We start from the raw sequence: 20,655 nt of genomic DNA, 5'->3' as shown, positions 1-20,655 counted from the left end.
ACTATGTCCTTTACAATATAATCTGCCATAAAGTCTACTATAGAAGATAAATTTCTAACCATTGCCTTATTTGCTCTAAACCATAGAAAATACAAGCTAACAAATGTTGCCCATTCAAAAGAGTATCGGCCTCCTGGTAACACTCTAAAACCTATTCTGAGTAAGATTTTTTACAACTACAAAGAAGGTTAAAAGCAGTGGATCTATATTCTGTTTCTGATATCATGATGCAACAAATGTCTCATTAAAACTTCTTACCCACATTAGCTCTTCATCTCCTGCCTCACAAAGTGCTGGGATTACAGGTGTAAGTTTGGCTGGGTGCGGTGGCTCACGACTATAATACCAGCACTTTAGGAGGCTGAGGCAGAAGGATCACCTGAGGTCAAAAGTTTGAGACCAGCCTGGCCAACACGGTGAAAACCCATCTCTACTAAAATTACAAAAATTAGCCAGGCATGATGGTGGGTGACTGTAATTCCAGCTACTTGGGAGGCTGAGGCTGGAGACTCGCTTGAACCTGGGAGGTGGAGGTTGTGAGCTAAGGTAGTGTCACTGCACTCCAGCCTGGGCAACAGAGCAAGACTCCGTCTCAAAAAAAAAAAAGTTTTATACAGATAATGTTGGCTGCAAAATTCTCTACATACACTTACAATCCATGAGTGCACATGAGACCCCTTTTTTACATACCTGTTGTTTATAAAGCCATTAGAAAAGTGTGAACTGAGACTGTCATGACAGCAGTCTTGATCTCGTGGGAAAAAGAAAAGCTATCTACATGAAGATTTTCATCTGCTTTTGAGGAGAAACTTCCTGGTTAGCATTAGTTTCAGATCTCCTATGGGTTTACAATTGCAAGGGTTTGGACAGGCCCTTCTGAGTTGTGAGACTATCAACCCAGTGCTCAAAGTCTTGAAGTCTTGCTTCAGTGTAGACGGCAAGAAGACTCAATGTTTGCGATCTAGATTATAAAGTGTTTTACTGTCTTCAGTAAGTAGACTATTAAAGGCTTTCTTTACCTGGTGAAAACATGCTTTGCCATAATGCACGAAAGCTTTCTTGCATTTAGTAATATTAGACTTCAGAAGCAGATAATACATGAGGTATTTTTGTTTTTTGTTTTTTTGAGACAGAGTCTTGCTCTGTCACCTATGCTTCAGTGCAATGGTGTGATCTCAGCTCACTCCAAACTTCACCTCCTGGGTTTAAGCAATTCTCCCTGCCTCAGCCTCCTGAGTAGCTGGGATTACGGGCACCTGCCACCACGCCCGGCTACTTCTTGTATGTTTAGTAGAGACGGGGTTTCACCATGTTAGCTAGGCTTGTTTCAAACTTCTGACCTCAGGTGATCCACTCGCCTTGGCCTCCTAAAGTGCTGGGATTACAGGTGTGAGACACTGTGCCTGGCCTACATGAGGTTTTATCAAGTGCTTGGGTCTTCCGATGACTATTTTGTGTTTTTCACTCTAAGTAACTCTGACTGTCATAAATCTGCAGTTACAAAAGCAATCCAGTCAAGTTGGCTAGCTTTGCGCACTACTGTAGCTATAATACCGTAGTTAACAGCTTCACAGCTTGTCTAGTGAACTAAGTGTCTTTACTTTGGAGACTTTTTCAGAAATGTTTCCGGAGGAAAACCAATTATTTTATATCCTTTTAGGTACTATTATAACGTCAGCCTTCTTGCATAAAAAAGCTTTTCTACTACCAGAAAACATGCATTAAAAAGGACAATTGGATAAAATTTTGTACAAATGTTTAAATGGCCCATCAGGTAGCGTAATTGTACATAAAGTTTTGATTTTCTGCTCAGGATTAGATATTTCACAAAAAATGGTCTCAACCTATTTTAGTAATTTTTTATAGAATAATCAACACACACAAACACACAAACATTTAATGCATATTAAATTTCAATAATTTCATCTCTTCTGTAATGAGTAATGAAATGCAGAGTTTTAATAACGGAAGCTTGAAGAACTCAGGAATGAACGAGTGGCTGATGGCTGTCTAGGTTCTCCAAGAGTCCACACTTAAAATTAAACGTATGTTCCCTTAAATGCCAGGTTTGTTTCTCCAATATAGGTGCATAACACTGATAAGTGAGAGGTTATCACAGGTAATTTGACTTAGACCACAGGTTATTCAAACGACATATCTAAAAAACTTTAGTACTGGCTGATTTAGCATTATATATCAAAATACTCTGCCATCGTATAAAATACTATTTATAATAGTATTTAAATCGTATTTTGATATACTATGCTAAATAATATTTTAGCATAGTATATCAAAGTACTTTGCCACATAATATATCAAAATACTCTGTGGCGTAATGTGTATGCCACATTAGAGAACACAGAGTATTTTCCTGATATTCAATTAATTTTTGTTGTGTCTGGGTTTGCAGTTCCACAAGAGTCAGTCTTTTCTTCAGAATTCTCACTATCCTTATGCAGTGGAAACAATATAATGCCACCCGGGCATGGTGACTCACTCCTGTAATCCCAGCACTTTGGGAGGCTGGGACACACGGATCACTTGAAGTTAAGTGTTCAAATCGCTTGAGCCTGGGAGGCAGAGATTGCAGCGTGCCGAAATCCTGCCACTGCACTCTAGCCTGGGCAGTAGAGCAAGACTCTCTCTCAAAAAAAAGAAAAAAACAGATTCTGCAATTATCAGGAACTTGTACTAAATGTATCTGGGCCCTTTTCATCTTTTCATGAACCTCCCTAAAGACACAATAGGATTTTCAAGCTTTTAAGGTTTTTAGAAACTACATCAGAATCAAACCACTCACCGTGAAAGTGATTAAAGTGGTTTTATTTTATTTTATTTTTTTGAGTTGGAGTTTAGCTCTTATTGCCCAAGCTGGAGTACAATGGCACAATCTCAGCTCGCTGAAACCTCTGTCTCCTGGGTTCAAGAGATTCTTCTGCCTCAACTTCCTAAGTAGCTGAGACTACAGGCTCATATAAACACACCTGGTTTTGTTTTTATTTTTTATTTTTGGTAGAGACAGGGTTTGACCATGTTGGTAAGGCTGATCTCAAACTCCTAACCTCAAGTGATCCACCTGCCTTAGCCTCCAAAGTGCAAGGATTACAGCTATGAGTCACCGCACCTGACCCAAACATCATTTTTTAATTTGACAATGCTTCCCATCTAATTCAACATACCAGATACATTTATTTATTATACCTTTAGATGCTGCACTGACCCTCTGTAGCATCCAAACACTAGGGGCCAAAAAAAAAAAAACCATTTTTTTTTTTTGAGATGGGGGTCTTACACTGTCACCTGGGCTGAAGTGCAGTGGTACAATCTCAGTTTACTGCAACCTCTGCCTCACAGATTCCAGTTTTTCTCCTGTCTCAGCCTCCTGAGAAGCTGGGATTACAGGTGCCTGCCACCATGCTCTGCTAATTTTTTTGTATTTTTAGTAGAGATGGGATTTTTACTTTGTTGGCCCAGCTGGTTTCCAACTCCTGACCTCAAGATCTGCCAGGGTAGGCCTCCCAAAGTGCTGGGATTACAGGCATGAGTCACTGTGCCCAGCTTAAAATGGTTATAAAGAAACAAATAAAAAAATTAATGATATCAGCAGCCTACAATAATTTATTATAACAGCCCTTATCAGTACTAACATACACTTAGATATATTAGACTTTTGAAATTTCTTACAATTTTGGCCTAAATATTAACAGCATATTTCTGAAAACATAAGTTGAAGATCAAACATCATTTTTATTGTATTATTGTTATTTGATTTATTTTTTTTTTAGACGGGGTCTAGCTCTGTTGCCCAGGCTTGAGTGCAGTGGCACAATCTCAACTGACTGCAACCTTTGCCTCCCAGGTTCAAGTGATTCTCCTGCCTCAGCTTCCCAACTACCTGGGACTGCAGGCACACACAAACACACCTGGTTAACTTTTTTTTACTTCTGGTAGAGACAGGGTTTCACCATGTTGGTCAGGCTGGTCTCAAACTCCTGACCTCCAGCGATCTGTCTGCTTTGGCCTCCCAAAGTGCTAGGATTACAGGCTTGTGTTGCCACACCTGACCCAAATATTATTTTTAATTTGACAATGCTTCCCATATAATTCAATGTATCAATATATCTATTTATTATACTTTTTATCATACTTTTAGATGCTGAAATGGCCCTCTGTAGCATCAAAAAGTTAGGGGTCAAAAAAAAATTTTTTTTTTGAGACAGTGTCTCGCTCAGTCTCCCAGCCTGAAGTGCAGTGGTGAGATCTCAGCTCACTGCAGCCTCTGGCTATCGAGCTCAAGCAATTCTCTGGCCTCAGCCTCCAAAGTAGCTGAAAGTACAGGTGCCCACCACCACACCCAGTTAATTTTTGTACTTTTAGTAGAGACAGGGTTTCACCATACTGGCCAGTCTGGTTTTGAACTCCTGACCTCAATAATCCACATGAGCCACTGCGCCCGGACTTTTTGTTTGCTTGTTTTTCTTTTGATATGGAGTCTTGCTCTGTTGTACACGCCGAAGTGCAGTTGAAGGTCTCAGCTCACTGCAACCTCTGCTGCTGGGGTTCAAGCAATTCTCTTGCCTCAGTTTCCTGAGTAGCTGAGATTACAGGTGCCCACCACCATGCCCAGCTAATTTTTTTTGTATTTTTAGTAGAGAACGCATTTTCACTATGTTGGCCAGGCTGGTCTCGAATTCCTGACCTCGTGATCTGCCTGCCTCGGCCTCCCAAAGTGCCAGGATTACAGGCTTAAACCACATCACCTGACGCAAGAAGATAATTTTTAAACTGAAATTTAATTTTTGGAAGCCTGTCCGATATGTCAAAGGGTTAAAAATACTTTTTGATAGGCAGGCGTGGTGGCTCATGCCAGTAATCCTAGCAGTTTGGGAGGCCAAGACAGGCGGATCACTTGAGGTCAGGTGTTCAAGACCAGCCTGGCCAACGTGATCAAACTCTGTATCTAATGAAAATACAAACACAAGCTGGGAGTGGTAGCAGGCACCTGTAATCCCAGCTACTCTGGAAGCTGAGGCTGGAGAATCATTTGAACCTGGGAGGCTAAGTTCGCAGCAAACCTTGCCAGTGCACTCCAGCCTGTGTGACAAACAGAGTGAGACTATCTAAACTAAAACTAAAAACAAAAATAATTTTTGGCGGTGGCTTACACCTGTAATCCCAGCACTTTGGGAAGCGGGTGGATCACGAAGTCAGAAGTTCAAGACCACCCGGGCCAAGATGGTGAAACCCCATCTCTGCTAAAAATACAAAACCTAGCTGGGCATGGTGGCAGGTGCCTTTAATCCCAGCTACTCACGAGGCTGAGGCAGGATAATTGCTTGAACCCAGATGGCAGAGGTTGCAGTGAGCCAAGATCGTGTCACTGCACTCCAGCCTGGGTGATAGAGTGAGACTCCATCTCAAAAAATAATAAAATATACTACTAATAATAATTTTTGATAAATGTGGACTATTTATGATTTTCAACACTGACTAAAAGCAGTGTGCCTGAACAAGTGTCTTGCCTTGAAGTCAAGTAAATATAGACAAATCTGCTAGGAAGACATTTCATTTATTTTTTCTTTCTTTTTTTTTTTTTGAGGGTGGTATCTCACTCTTTCACTCAGGCTGTAGTGCAGTGGTGCAATCTCAGCTCACTGCAACCTCCGCCTCCTGGATTCAAGCGATTCTCCAGCCTCAGCCTCCCAAGCAGCTACGATTACAGGCACATGCATGAACCTCATCAGGCTAATTTTTGTGTTTTTAGTAAAGATGGGGTTTCACCATATTGGACAGACTGGTCTCGACCTCAGGTGATCCACCTGCCTCAGCCTCTCAAAATGCTGGGATTACAGGCTCGAGCCACCGCGCCCAGCCAGAATACATTTTATTCTGCTTCAATTTAGCAAAATATTTGAGTACATCGTGAAGTTGTCTTTTGAATTTTTTTTTTTTTTTGAGACAGGGTCTTGCTTTGTCTTTCAAGCTGAAATGCAGTGGTGTGATCTCAGCTTACTGCAAACTCAGCTTCCTGGGTACAGGATATTCTGATGTCTCAGCTTCTCGAGTAGCTGACAATACAGGCGTGCACCACCACACCCAGCTGATTTTCCTATTTTTAGTAGAGATGGGGTTTTGCCATGTTAGTCAGGCTAATCTCAAAGCCCCAACCTCAGGTGATCTGCCCACCCCGGCCTCCAGAAGTGTTGGAATTATAGGCGTGAGCCCCCACACCTGGCCTGTATTATGATTTATAAAATGGCAGAGCACGGCCCAGTGTAGAGGCTTATGCCTGTAATCTCAGCACGTTGAGAGGCCAAGGTGGGTAGATCACCTGAGGTTGAGAGTTCGAAACCAGCCTGACCAACATGGTGAAACCACGTCTCTACTAAAAGTAAAAAATTAGCCAGGCATGGTGATACACGCCTGTAATCCCAGCTACTTGGGAGGTACAGAATCGATTGAATCCAGGAGGTGGAGGTTGCGGTGAGTTGAGATCCTGCCATTGCACTCCAGCCTGCACACCAAGAGTGAAACTTTATCTCAAAGAAAAAAAATGTATGGTAGAGCTGCTGTTGAAGATTTCAGTCAGAAGCCGTGGGGCAAATTTCAAAAATACACATGGAGATCACACACACTGAATGCTTCCCTTACCCTGAACCATTGTTTTCACTTAAGTCTGCATGTAAAAATCACCTGCGGGTGTCTTTAAAAATCCCCCAAACACAAGTTGCCACACACTAATTAAATCAGAATTCCTGGAGTGGAACCTGGGCAACAGTGTGGTTTAAACATCTCTCGTGATGTCAGAGTGCAGCCAAGTTCAGACGCCACTGCTGTAAACCAACACTTTCAGGTGACCTCATTGCAAATGATTTCTCAAGTGAATGAAAGAATGTTTGCCACTAAGTCATGGCCTTTCAGTCTTGCCAGTATTAGCAAATTATTATTCTTTGCAGCACTAACCCTGCTATTGGTTTTGTTCCTGAATCAACGCAGTTCCATATGTACCAAGTGCACCCTGCGTGCAAAGCACTGCGCTAGGGGTCCTGGCACTGGTGATCATTACTGTGAAGGAAAAATGTTCTTTAATAAAGGTTGCATTCCCCTAAAATTAAAAATGTACCATGTATTAAACTGGGGCTAAAATAAAAAGACCTATGCTCTCATTCAAGAGTTAGGGCTTTAATACTCTTTTTGGAATATTAGAATCTATATAATTATGCCTCGAGTATGTGTGTTCCACTATAAAACAAATAAACAAAAAAAATGCTGCCATTATTCTGAGATACTGAGTTAGCATTTTGTCCCAATATGTGCTATGGGCCAGGCGCGGTGGCTCATACCTGTCATCTCAGCACTTTGGGAGGCCGAGGCGGGTAAATCACCTCAGGTCAGGAGTTGGAGACCAGCTTGGCCAACACGGTGATACTCCGTCTCTACTAAAAATACAAAAATTAGGCTGGGCGCGGTGGCTCATGCCTGTAGTCTCAACACTTTGGGAGGCCTACCCGGTCAGTAGATTGAGACCATTCTGGTCATGGTGAAACCCCATCTCTACTAAAAATACAAAAATTAGCTGGACTACAGTGGCATGCATCTGTAGTCCCAACTACTCAGGAGGCTGAGGCAGGGGAGTCACTTAAACCCCGGAGACAGAAGTGGCAGTGAGCCGAGATCGTGCCATTGCACTCCAGCCTGGCACAGAGCAAGACTCTGTCTCTAAAAAAAAAAAAAAAAAAAAATATTAGCCAGTTGTGGTGGTGGGTGCCTGTAATCCCAGCTACTGGGGAGGCTGAGGCAAAGGAATCGTTTTAACCTGGGAGGCGGAATTTTCAGTGAGCCCAGATTGCACCACTGCACTCCAGCCTGAGTAACAGAGTGAGACTCCATCTCAAAAACAAACAGAAAAACGCAAAATACAAACAACAAAAACAAAAGTACTATGTAATTTTTTATTGATATATAACATGTATACAGAAATGCATGCACAAAGCATTCATTTATGTAAAGCTGAATGAATTGTTAAAAAGAAAACACTGCCCTTAATGATTGATCTGCTGTCTCTTTATTATAACAATGTTAGATGCAGTTCTCTTGTAGCTTGAGTATACATCAAAATACACCAAGCTGTTAAAAAAAAAAAGAAATACACTTGTGTAATCAGAAAATGAAACAAGGCTGGGCACTGTGGCTCATATCTGTAATCCTAGCTCCTTGGGAGGTTGATGTGATTGAGTAGCTTGAGCTCAGGAGTTCACGAGCAGCCTGGGAATCAGGGTGACATCCCCCCCCCCCCAAAAAAAAAAAAAAAAAGGCATTGTGGTGCCATGTGTTTGCAGCTACTGCAGAGGCTGAGGTGAAATGGTTACTGGAGCCCTGGGCGGTTAGAGGTTGCAGTGAGCCAAGATTGCATCCCTGGACTCTAGCCTGACTAACAGAGCAAGAACCTACCTCAAAATAAAAAATAAAGTAAAATAAGATAAAAGTAGCTCAGTGCCCCAACAATCACTTTTTTCCTTCTCTGACAATAGCCATAATCTTACCAGTTAACACTGTGGGCAGGCACAGTGGCTCACACCTGTAATCCCAGCACTTTGGGAGGCCAAGGCAGGCAGATCACCTGAGGTCAGGAGTTTGAAACCAGCCTGCTCAACATGGAGAAACCCCATCTCTACTAAAAATACAAAAATTTGCCAGGCATGGTGGTGTATGTATGTAATCCCAGATACTCCGGAGTCTAAGGCAGGAGAAGCCCTTGAACCCAGGAGGGGAAGGTTGCTGTTAGCCAAGATTGAACCATTGCACTCTAGCCTGGGCAACAAGAGTGTAACTCCACCTCAAAAAAAAAAAGGTTAACATTGTGGATCAATTTTGTGTTTGTATTCAAGTGTTCTATTGCATAAAAATTAAACACACGCAAAACAACAACAAAAAGAACGCAGTAGATCTGCCATGAAGCCTCAAGAACTGCTAACCACGTGCCATTCTTGTTTCTCCTGCAGCTCTCTACTTCCGCCATTTCTGCTAAACCCATTGTCCATCCTTCATTATTTTTTTCAGTTTTGTTTTTTGTGAGGTCAAATGTACACACATTGAAAGGCACAAATCCTAAACATTTTTGACACATGTCAAAATGGAGGATGGGCAGTGGGTTTAGCAGAAATGGCGGAAGTAGAGAGCTGCAGGAGAAACAAGAATGGCACGTGATTAGCAGTTCTTGAGGCTTCATGGCAGATCTACTGCGTTCTTTTTGTTGTTGTTTTGCATGTGTTTAATTTTTATGCAATAGAACACTTGAATACAAACACAAAATTGATCCACAATGTTAACTTTTTTTTTTTTTTTTTTTTTGAGACAGGGTCTTGCCCTATCACCAGGCTGACGTACAGTGGCATGATCTCGGCTCACTGCAACCGCCCCCTCCTGGGTTTAAAAGATTCTCCTGCCTCAGCCTCTCAAGTAGCCAGGATTACAGGCACGCACCACCGTGCCCAGCTAATTTTTGTATTTTTAGTAGAGATGATGTTTCACCATTTTGATCAGACTGATCTCGAACTACTGACTTTGTGATCTGTCTGCTTCCGCCTCCCAAAACGCTGGGATTACAGACATAAGCTGCTGCACCCAGCCTTATTTTTTTCTTTTTCTTTCTTTTTTTCTTTTTTTTTAAGGCAGAGTTACTCTCTTGTTTGGCCAGGATGGAGTACAATGGCATGATCTCAGCTCACCACAACCTTCTCTTGGGTTCAAGCAATTCTCCCGCCTTTGCCTCCCGAGTATCTGGGATTATAGGCATTCACCACCATGCCCGGCTAATTTTTGTATTTTTAGTAGAGACAGTGTTTCTCCATGTTGGTCAGGCTGGTCTCAAACTCCTGACCTCAGATGATCTGCCTGCCTTGGCCTCCCAAAGTGCTGGGATTACAGGTGTGAGCCACTGCATGCAGCCACAATGTTAATTCTTAAGATTATGGTTATTGTTGTAGAAGAAAAAAGAAAGTTATTGCTGGGGCACAAATTAGGCTACTTTTATTTTATTTTACTTTACTTTATTTTTTATTTTGAGACAGGTTCTTGCTTTGTCAGTCAAGCTAGAGTCCAGGGGTGCAATCTGGGCTCACTGCAACCTCCACCCACCCAGAATTCAAGTAATTGTTTTATCTCAGCCTCCGCAGTAGCTGCGACCACGGGTTTGCACCACCATGCCTGGCTCTTTTTTTTTTTTTTTTTTTTTTTTTTTGAGACGGAGTTTCGCTCTTGTTACCCAGGCTGGAGTGCAATGGTGCGATCTCGGCTCTCCGCAACCTCCGCCTCCTGGGTTCAGGCAATTCTCCTGCCTCAGCCTCCTGTGTAGCTGGGATTACAGGCACGTGCCACCATGCCCAGCTAAATTTTTGCATTTTTAGTAGAGACGGGGTTTCACCATGTTGACCAGGATGGTCTCGATCTGTTGACCTGGTGATCCACCCGCCTCGGCCTCCCAAAGTGCTGGGATTACAGGCTTGAGCCACCGCGCCCGGCCTGATCTTGAACTCTTGAGCTCAATCGATTCAACCACATCAGCCTCCTAAAGCGCTAGGATTACAGACATGAGCCACAGTGCCCAGCCTAGTTTCATTTTCTGATTACACAAGTGTATTTCTTTGTAACAATTCATTCAGTTTTACATAAATGAATGTTTTGGGCATGCATTTTTGAATACATGTTATATATCAATAAAAATTACATAGTACTTCTGTTGTTGTTGTTGTTGGTTTTTGAGATGGAGTCTCACTCTGTCACTCAGAGTGGAGTGCAGTGGCGCGATCTCGGCTCACTGCAACCTCCACCTCCCGTGATAAAACGATTCTCTTGCCTCAGCCTCCCCAGTAGCTATAATCCCAGGCACCCACAACCACGCCTGGACAATTTTTATTTTGTTTTGTTTTTTTTTTGAGACGGAATCTTGCTTTGTGCCAGGCATGAGCCACTGCACTGGGCTGTGTTGTGCCATTTTAAAAATCAAAATACAGGGCAGGCATGGTGGCTCAGGCCTATAATTCTAAGACTTCCAGAGGCCAATGTGGGCAGATCACCTGAGGTCGGGAGTTTGAGACCAGCCTGGCAAACATGGCAAAACCCTGTCTCTACTAAAAATAGAAAAATCAGCCGAATGTGGTGGTGCACGCCTGTTTTGTCAGCTACCGTAGAGGCTGAGACATCAGGATCTCTTAAACCCAGGAAGCTGAGTTTGCAGCGAGTTGAGATCATGCCACTGCATTTCAGTGTGAAAGACAAAAGCAAGACCCTGTCTAAAAAAAAAAAAAAAAAAAAAGGCAAAAAATCAAAAGACAACTTCAAGATGTACTCAAATATTTCACGAATTGCAGCCGAATGAAATGTCTTCTGGCCAGGTGCTGTGGGTCAGGCCTGTAATTGCAGAACTTTGGAGGCCTAGGCCAGAGGTGGGTGGATCACCTGACATCAAGGGTTCAAGACCAGCCTGACCAATATGGTGAAACCCCATCTCTTCTAAAAACACAAAAATTAGCTGGATGCAGTGGCACACATGCATCTGTAATCGTAGCTACTCGGGAGGCTAAGGCTGAAAAATCACTCAAACCCAGGAAGCGGAGGTTGCAGTGAGCCAAGATCATCCCATGGCACTCCAACCTGACTGACAGAGTGAGACTCTCTCTCAAAAAAAAAAAAAAAAAATGAAATGTCTTCCTAGCAGATCTGTCTATAGTCACTTGACTTTAAGATAGACATTTGTTCAGGCACATTACTTTCAGTCAGTGTTGAAAATCATAAATAGTAAAAAAAGAAAACCAAAAAAATCCCCAAAATCATAAATAGCCCACGCATCAAAATTATTATTATTATTATTATTATTTTATTTAGTTAGTCTCACTATGTCTCACAGGCTGGAGTGCAGTGGCACCGCTTGCTATGACCGTAGCCTTCCAGGTTCAGATGATTTTCCTGCCTCAGCCTCCGGAATAACTGGGATTTCAGGTGCCTGTCGCCGTGCCCAGCTTGTTTGTATTTATACTAGAGATGGAGTTTTACCATGTTGGCCAGGCTGGTCTCGAACACCTGACTTCAGGTGATCCTCCCACCTCAGCCTCCCAAAGTGCTAGGATGACAGGCATGAGCCACCACGCCTGGCTATCAAAAAGTATTTTTAACCTTTTGACATATTTGACAGACTTCCCAAAATCAAATTTCAGCTTAAAAATTGTCTTCTTTTGCAGGGCAATGTGGTTTAAGCCTATAATCCCAGCACTTTGGGAGGTGGAGGCAGGTGGATCACCAGGCCAGGATTTCAAGACCAGCCTGGCCAACACAGTGAAAACCCGTCTCTACTAAAAATACAAAAATTGTCCGAGCATGGTGGCAGGCATCTGTAATCCCAGATACTCAGGAGGCTGAGGCAGAAGAATCCCTTGAACCTGGGCAGTAGAGGTTGCAGTGAGCCCAGACCGTTCAACTGCACGCCAGCATGTGCAACAGAGCGAGACTCCATATCAGAAAAAAAAAAGAAGAATCAAGGAGCAGTGGCTCACGCTTGCAATCTCAGCACTTTGAGAGGCTGAGGCGGCTGAATCATTTGAAGTCAGGAGTTCAAAACCAGCCTGACTGACATTGTAAAACCCTGTCTCTACTAAAAATACAAAAATTAGTCAGATGTGGTGGTGGGCACCTGTACTTCCAGCTATTTGGGAGGTTGAGGCAGGAGAAGCGAGTGAGTTCAGGAGGCGGAGGCTGCAGTGAGCCAAGACCACACCACTGCACTCCAGCATGAAAGACAGAGCTGAAGTGAAGAAAAAAGTGAGTGAAAGAAAAAACAAAAAATTTTTTGTGACCCCTAAGTTTTGGATGCTACAGAGGGCCAATTCAGCATCTAAAAGTATGATAGCCAGGCGCGGTGGCTCACGCCTGTAAATCCCAGCACTTTGGGAGGCCAAGGCAGATGGATCACGAGGTCAAGAGATAGAGACCATCCTAGTCAACGAGGTGAAACCCCGTCTCTACTAAAAATAGAAAAATTAGCTGGGCATGGTGGTGTGCGCCTATAGTCCCAGCTACTTGGGAGGCTGAGGCAGGAGAATTGCTTGAACCCGGGAGGCAGAGGTTGCGGTGAGCTGAGATTGTGCCATTGCACTCCAGTCTGGGTAACAACAGCAAAACTCTGTCTCAAAGAAAAAAAGTATGATAGAAGTATGATACATAAATGCATTTGATACGTTGAATTAGATGGGAAGCATTGTCAAAATAAAAATTATACTTGGATCAGATGTGGTGACTCATGCTTGTAATCCTAGCTCTTTGGGAGGCCAAAGCAGGTGGATCATTTGAGGTCAGGAGTTTGAGACCAGCCTGACCAACATGGAGAAACCTCGTGTTTACTAAAAATACAAAATTATCCTGGCATGGTGGCACATGCCTGTAATCCCAGCTACTCGGGAGGCTGAGGCAGGAGAATCTCTTGAACCTGGAAGGCGGTGGTTGCGGTGAGCTGAGATCATGCCATTGCATTCCAGCCTGGGCAACAAGGGTGAAACTCCATCTCACACACATACACAAAATTGTCTTTTTATTTTTACCCCTAACTTTTGGTTGCTACAGAGGGCCAATGCAGCATCTAAAAGTGTAATAAATAAGTGTATTTGGTATGTTGAATTAGATGGGAAGCATTGTCAAATTAAAAAATGATGTTTGGGTCAGGTGTGGCACGAGCACTTTGTGAGGCCAAGGCAGGCGGATCACTTGAGCTCAGGGGTTCGAGACCAGCCTTACCAACATGGTGAAACCCTGTCTCTACCAAAACTAAAAAATTAAAAAAGTAACCTGGTGTGTTTGTGTGAGCCTGTCATCACAGTTACTTGGGAAGCTGAGGTGGAAGAATCTCTTGAAACCTGGAGACGGAGGTTGTAGTGAGCCAAGGTCGCGTCATTGCACTCCAGCTTGGGCAATAAGAGCGAAATTCCATCTTAATAAAATAAAATAAAATAAAACCACTTTAAGTCATTTTCACAGTGAATGGTTGAATTCTGATGTAGTTTCTAAAAACCTCAAAAGCTTGAAAATCCTAGAGTATTGTTTCTTTAACAAGGTTCATGAAAAGATCAAAAGGACCTAGATAAATTTAATACAGATTTCTGATAATTGTAGAGTCTTTTCTCCTTTTTTTTTTTTTTTTTTTTTTTTTGTGATAGAGTCTTGCTCTGTTGCCTGGGCTAGAGTGCAGTGGCAGGATTTTGGCTCACCGCAACCTCTGCCTCCCCGGCTCAAGTGATTCGAACACTTGACTTCAGGTGATCTTTGTGTCCCAGCCTCCCAAAGTGCTGGGATGACAGGCATGAGCCACCGTGCCCAGAAGGCATTATATTGTTTCCACTGCATAAGGATTGTGAGAATTCTAATGAAGAGATTGACTCTTGTGAAACTGAAAACCCAGCCACAACAGAACTTTTTTTTTTTTTTTTTTTGAGACGGAATTTCGTTCTTGTTGCCCAGGCTGGAGAGCAATGGCATGATCTCAGCTCACCGCAACCTCCGCCTCCTGGGTTCAGGCAATTCTCCTGCCTCAGCCTCCTGAGTAGCTGAGATTACAGGCGTGCGCCACCATGCCCAGCTAATTTTTTTTATTTTTAGTAGAGACGGGGTTTCACCTTGTTGACCAGAATGGTCTCGATCTCTTGACCTTCTGATCCACTCGCCTCAGCCTCCCAAAGTGCTAGGATTACAGGTGTGAGCCACTGTGCCTGGTGCACAACAGAAATTAATTGAATATTAGGAAAATATGTGTACTCTAATGTGGCAGGGTATTTTGACATTATACTAAATGGGCTGGTACTAAAGATTTTTAGATATGTCGTTTGAATAACCTGTGGTCTAAGTCAAATTACCTATGATAACCTCTCACTTATCAGTGTTATGCACCTATATTGGAGAAACAAACCTGGCATTTAAGGGAACATACGTTTAATTTTAAGTGTGGACTCTTGGAGAACCTAGACAGCCATCAGCCACTCGTTCATTCCTGAGTTCTTCAAGCTTCCATTAAAAGCTCTGCATTTCATTACTCACTACAGAAGAGATGGAATTATTGAAATTTAATATAAATCAAATGTTTGTGTGTTTGTGTGTGCTGATTATTCCTATAATAAATTACTAAAATAGGTTAAGACCAGTTTTTTGTGAAATACATTATTCTGAGAAGACAATCAAAACTCTATGTACATTTATGCTACCTGAAGGGCCATTTAAACATTTCTACACAAATTTTATCCAATTGTCATTTTTACTGCACGTTTTCTGGTAGTATAAAAGGTTTTTAATGCAAGAAGGCTGATGTTATAACAATAGCTAAAAGGATATAAAAGAATTGGTTTTCCTCCAGGAACCCCTTTCTGAAAATGTCTCCAAAATAAAGACATTTAGTTCACTAGACAATTCATAAAACTGTTAAGTAAGATCTTATAGCTACAATAGTTGTGCAAAGGTAACCAAATTGGATTGCTTTTGTAGTTGCAGATAGATGATCATCAGATTTACTTAGAGTAAAAAATAAAATAAAATAATCATCGGAAGGCCCATGCATTTAATAAAACCTCATGTAGATTGGGAGCAGTGGCTCACACCTGTAATCCCAGCACTTTAGAAGGCCAAGGCGAGCGGGTCCTCTGAGATCAGGAGTTCGAAACCAGCCTAGTTAACATGATGAAACCCCGTTTCTACTAAAAATACAAAAAGTAGCCGGGCATGGTGGCGGGCACCAATAATCCCAGCTACTTGGGAGGCTGAGGCAGGGAGACTTGCTTGAACCCAGGAGGGGAAGGTTGGAGTGAGCCAAGATCATGCCACTGCACTCCAGCCTGGGCGGCAGAGTGAGACTCTGTCCCAACAAAAAAACAAAAAAAATCGCATGTGTTATCTGCTTCTGAAGTCTAGTGTTACTAAATGCAAGAAAGTTTCCAAGCATTATGGCAAAGCATGTTTTCACCAGGTAAAGAAAGCCTTTAATAGTCTACTTACTGAAGACAGTAAAACACTTTATAATCTAGATCCCAAACATTGAGTCTTCTTGCCATCTACACTGAAGCAAGACTTCAAGACTTTGAGCACTGGGTTGATAGTCTCACAACTCAGAAGGGCCTGTCCAAACCCTTGCAATTGTAAACCCATAGGAGATCTGAAACTAATGCTAACCAGGGAAGTTTCTCCTCAAAAGCAGATGGCTGTCTTGATGTAGATAGCTTTTTTCCCCATAAGGTCAAAAATCAAGACTGTCTGCTAACATGACAGTCTTTGGTTCACAGTTTTCTAATGGCTCTATAAACAACAGATATATATATAAGGGGGTCTCATGTGCACTCATGAAATACAATCATATGTAGAGAATTTTGCAGCTAACGTTATCTATATAAAACTTCAGAGGCGGGTGGATCACAAGGTCAAGAGATCGAGACCATCCTGGTCAACAAGGTGAAACCCTGTCTCTACTAAAAATACAAAAGTTAGCTGGGCATGGTGGTGCGTGCCTGTAGTCCCAGCTACTCGGGAGGCTGAGGCAGGAGAATTGCTTGAACCCAGAAGGCGGAGGTTGCGGTGAGCCGAGATCATGCCATTGCACTCCATTCTGGGCAACAACAGCGAGACTCAAAAGTTGTTTTTTTTTTGAGACGGAGTCTTCCTGTGTCACCCAGGCTGGAGTGCAGTAATGCTATCTCGGCTCACTGCACTCAAACTTCCACCTCCCCAGCTCAAGCAATTCTTCAGCCTCAGCCTCCCAAGTAGCTGGGATTACAGTTGCCCAGATAATTTCTGTATATTTAGTAGAGACAGGGTTTCACCATGTTGGCCAGGTTGGTCTCAAGTCTCAAACTTTTGACCTCAGGTGATCCTCCTGCCTCAGCCTCCCAAAATGCTGGGATTAAAGGCATGAGCCACTGCACCCAGCCAAATTAACACCTGCTGTCCCAGCACTTTGGGAGGCAGGAGATGAAGGGCTAACGTGGGTAAGAAGTTTTAATGAGACATTTGTTGCCTCATAATATCAGAAACAGAATATTGATCCACTGCTTTTAACCTACTTCGTAAATTGTAAACAATAATACTCAAAATAAGTTTACAGAGCATTGCCCAGAGGCCGATATTCTTTTGAATGGGCATCATTTGTTAGGTCTTATTTCTACGGTTTAGAGTAAATGAGGCAATGGCTAGAAATTTATCTTCCATAGTAGATTTTATAGCAGATCATATTGTAAAAAATATGGTTAAATAGTAGAGTTTAAATTTTCTTCTTCTTCTTTTTTTTTTTTGAGATGGAGTCTTGCATTGTTGCCCAGGCTGGAGTGCAATGGCACAATCTTGGCTCACTGCAACCTCTGCCTCCTGGGTTCAAGAAATTCTCTTGTGTCAGCTGGGATAACAGACACCCACACCACACCCAGTTAATTATTTTATTTTATTTTATTTTTAGCAGAGATGGAGTTTCACTAGGTTGGCCAGGCTGGTCTCGCACTCCTGATCTCGTGATCCACAACCTCGGCCTCCCAAAGTGCTGGGATTACTGGCGTCAGCCACCACATCCGGCCGAATTTAAATTTTCTTACCAAAGTTGTATTAAATAATACAATTTTTTTTTGTTTTGTTTTGAGACAGGGTATTGCTCTGTCACCCAGGCTGGAGAGCAGTGGCACAATCTTGGCTCGCGGCAACCTCTGACTCCCGGATTCAAGTGATTCTCACTGCCTCAGCCTTTCAAGTAGCTAGGACTTAAATGCGCACACCACCACCCCCGGCTACCTCTTGTATTTTTACTAGAGAGGGGGTTTTACCATGTTGGCCAGGCTGATCTTGAACTCCTGACCTCAGATGATCCGACTGCCTTGGTCTCCCAAAGTGCTGGGATTATAGGCGTGAGCCACCGTGCCGGGCGTGTCTTTTGTTTTTAAACTTTAGCGGCCGAGCGTGGTATCGCCTGCATGTAATCCCAGCACTTTGGGAGGCGGAGGCGGGCGGGTCACCTGAGGTCAGGGGTTTGAGACCAGCTGGCCAAAATCTTCAAACCCCGCCTCTACTAAAATGCAAATAAATTAGCCAGGCGTGGTGGTCCGTGCCTGTAATTCCAGCTACTAGGCAGAACCATCGCTGGAACCCGGGAGGGGAAGGTTGCAGTGAGCCGAGGTGTTGCCATTGCACTCCAGCCTGGGCGACAGAGCAGGATTCCTCCTTTTTAATACAACACAAAATAAAATGAAACAATCGCAGGCTGCCTGCTCAAAGGACCAAAAGCCAGGAAGTTTATAAAAAACTGAAGTTTAAAAAAATAATTTTTATTGTATTCTTTTAATATGTGAGCAGCCATACAGTATATAATTTACAGATACACAAGGCCTTACACACAAGGCTAAAGGCAAACACCCTCTGGGGTGGACCTGGCTCAGCTCAGGAGGAGAAGCCCTGCTTGAAAAGGCTGCACCTTCGGCTGTCACTCTTTCTTTAATCAGTCAGCGTTTGGTCATGTCTTCTGTCACTCAGGCCTTGGGTCTTAAACCTTATCCAATGAGCGACGCTTCCCTGAGAACCGTCCAATCAGGCACGCAGCTGGAGCGAAAAGGGCGGCTTCTGGGACGTGGCAGCGGCTTTGTGTCTTCGCTGCCACTATAGGCCCAACCTCTGGGCTTGTGACCTGCTGGTACTGGAGATCCACACCTAAGATGCCAGGACCCCCTGGAAGCCTAGAAATGGTGTGAGTGCCGGGTCCGACCTCGGGGAAAGGGTTTGTTGGAACCGGTGGGAAGTGGCTGTGGCGGACTCATGCATCCCCGCAAACAGCTCCATAATTTGTGCCCGGAGTCCTCCTTGCCCAGATCGGCCTCAGTCGCTTTCAGCAATAAGATGGCGACTGCACAGTGATTGTGTCCTGGCCTGAAGCCCTCTCTGGGCAGCTCTGCACCCGCAGAGCTACCTCTCTTCCAGATTGTCTCTCCCAGGGACCACGGGAGGGTCGTCAGGGGAGAATCCTGACTCCGTTGCAGGTTATGAATGGGAAGACCTTTGGTTTGGTTTATGGGGTTCTCAGTTTCTCTTTTTCTCTTATTAAAAATTTACGGGAGTTATTGAGAAAATGTTTTTTATGACTGGGTGATTTGAAGCAGAATTACGAGGCTTTGCTTTGAAAATGCAACCAAGAAAAACAGTAGGGAAAATCTCTCCTGCATTTTGGCTGTAGCAAATGAATACATTTCCGGTAAGGCGCAGTATCTCACACCTGTAATCCTAGCACTTGAAGAGGCCAAGGCCAGTGGATCATCTGAGGTTGGGAGTTCGAGACTAGCTGGCCAAAGTGGCAAGACCCTGTCTCTACTAACAATACAAAAATTAGCCAGGGGTGGTGGTGGGAGTATAGAATCCCAGCTACTGGGGAGGCTGAGGCAGGAGAATCGCTTGAGCCCAGGGGCAGATGTTGCATTGAGCAGAGCTTTTGCCACTTTCACTCCAGCTTGGGCAAAAGAGTGAAACTCCTCAAAAAAAAAAAAAAAAAAACCATTTACACAAGAAAATGTGGTAGACAACCGGTGAGTTATGTAGAGTCATAAAAATATCACTTCCTCTTTTTGCAGGGTAAATTTGTGACAGTGAATATCTCTGTATGTTATCTTGACTTCTGAGTTTCATGCTAAATTTTATGAGATAAAACTTGTTCTTGTTCTGTATCCTGTTATCTTGACTTCTGAATTTCATGCTACATTTTATGAGATAAAACTTGGTACCTCCTAGAAATTTTCCCATATGACTAATTGTTTACTATATATTTTTAATGAAAAAATTTAGAATAACACATATATTGTCTGAAAGGAATAGATACTTTTGCTTTTCTCGTTGAAGTGTAAAATGTAAGCACCTTATAATTTCATCCCTTTAGATAAACATTGTTTGAGTAATGTTGCTGAATTTTTCACACACGTAGTTACAAAAACAAAGTTAATAACTGTGACATGGAAATCAAAGCTTGAGCCTAGTGCCTCCAATCTAAGGCTTATATTAAACCTCCCAAAGAAGGTTATTAGCAGCCCAATTAATTGTTTTCTAAAGAGCCTCCCTTGAAGATGTCCCAGCCTAGTCACCCCAGCCGTGGAAGAATCCTTTATACTAAGAGAAGCGGCCGGGCGCGGTGGCTCACGCCTGTAATCCCAGCACTTTGGGAGGCCGAGGCGGGTGGATCACAAGGTCAAGAGATCGAGACCATCCTGGTCAACATGGTGAAACCCCGTCTCTACTAAAAATACAAAAAATTAGCTGGGCCTGGTGGCGCATGCCTGTAATTCCAGCTACTCAAGAGGCTGAGGCAGGAGAATCGCCTGAACCCAGGGGGCGGAGGTTGCGGTGAGCCGAGATCGCACCATTGCCCTCCAGCCTGGGTAACAAGAGCAAAACTCTGTCTCAAAAAAAAAAAAACCTAAGAGAAGCTACAGAACCCTGTAAAGCTGGGTACCCACAGGCAAATGCAGTTAAGGATAAGAAGGAAAATAACTGGTAGGATTTTTGTGAAGATGAAGTTGTTATTGTTTTGAAGCAGTTTCTAGACTGTTTAACATAAAGCAAAGTTAGATTTATGTAAAAAAATTAAATTCCAGCTGAGAGCAGTGGCTCACACATGTC

The 20,655-nt window shown here is 43.1% G+C and overlaps 1 protein-coding gene across 2 annotated transcripts in view; it reads left to right on the top strand.

The window, feature by feature from the left end:
* Window positions 1-18,633: 18,633 nt before the first annotated feature.
* LOC100415596 (uncharacterized) overlaps window positions 18,634-20,655 on the top strand; it is a 35,291-nt gene continuing 33,269 nt past the window's right edge. For both annotated transcript variants that reach the window (XM_035285555.3, XM_054249765.2), the window contains exon 1: window positions 18,634-18,740. In XM_035285555.3, the coding sequence (XP_035141446.3) occupies window positions 18,711-18,740 (30 nt within the window). In that variant the 5' untranslated portion in view covers window positions 18,634-18,710. The remainder of the gene's footprint in view (window positions 18,741-20,655) is intronic.

This window comes from Callithrix jacchus, chromosome 22 (genome assembly GCF_049354715.1).
Source record: "Callithrix jacchus isolate 240 chromosome 22, calJac240_pri, whole genome shotgun sequence".
Taxonomy (NCBI): domain Eukaryota; kingdom Metazoa; phylum Chordata; class Mammalia; order Primates; family Cebidae; genus Callithrix; species Callithrix jacchus.
This window is presented reverse-complemented; position numbering and strand designations above follow the sequence as displayed.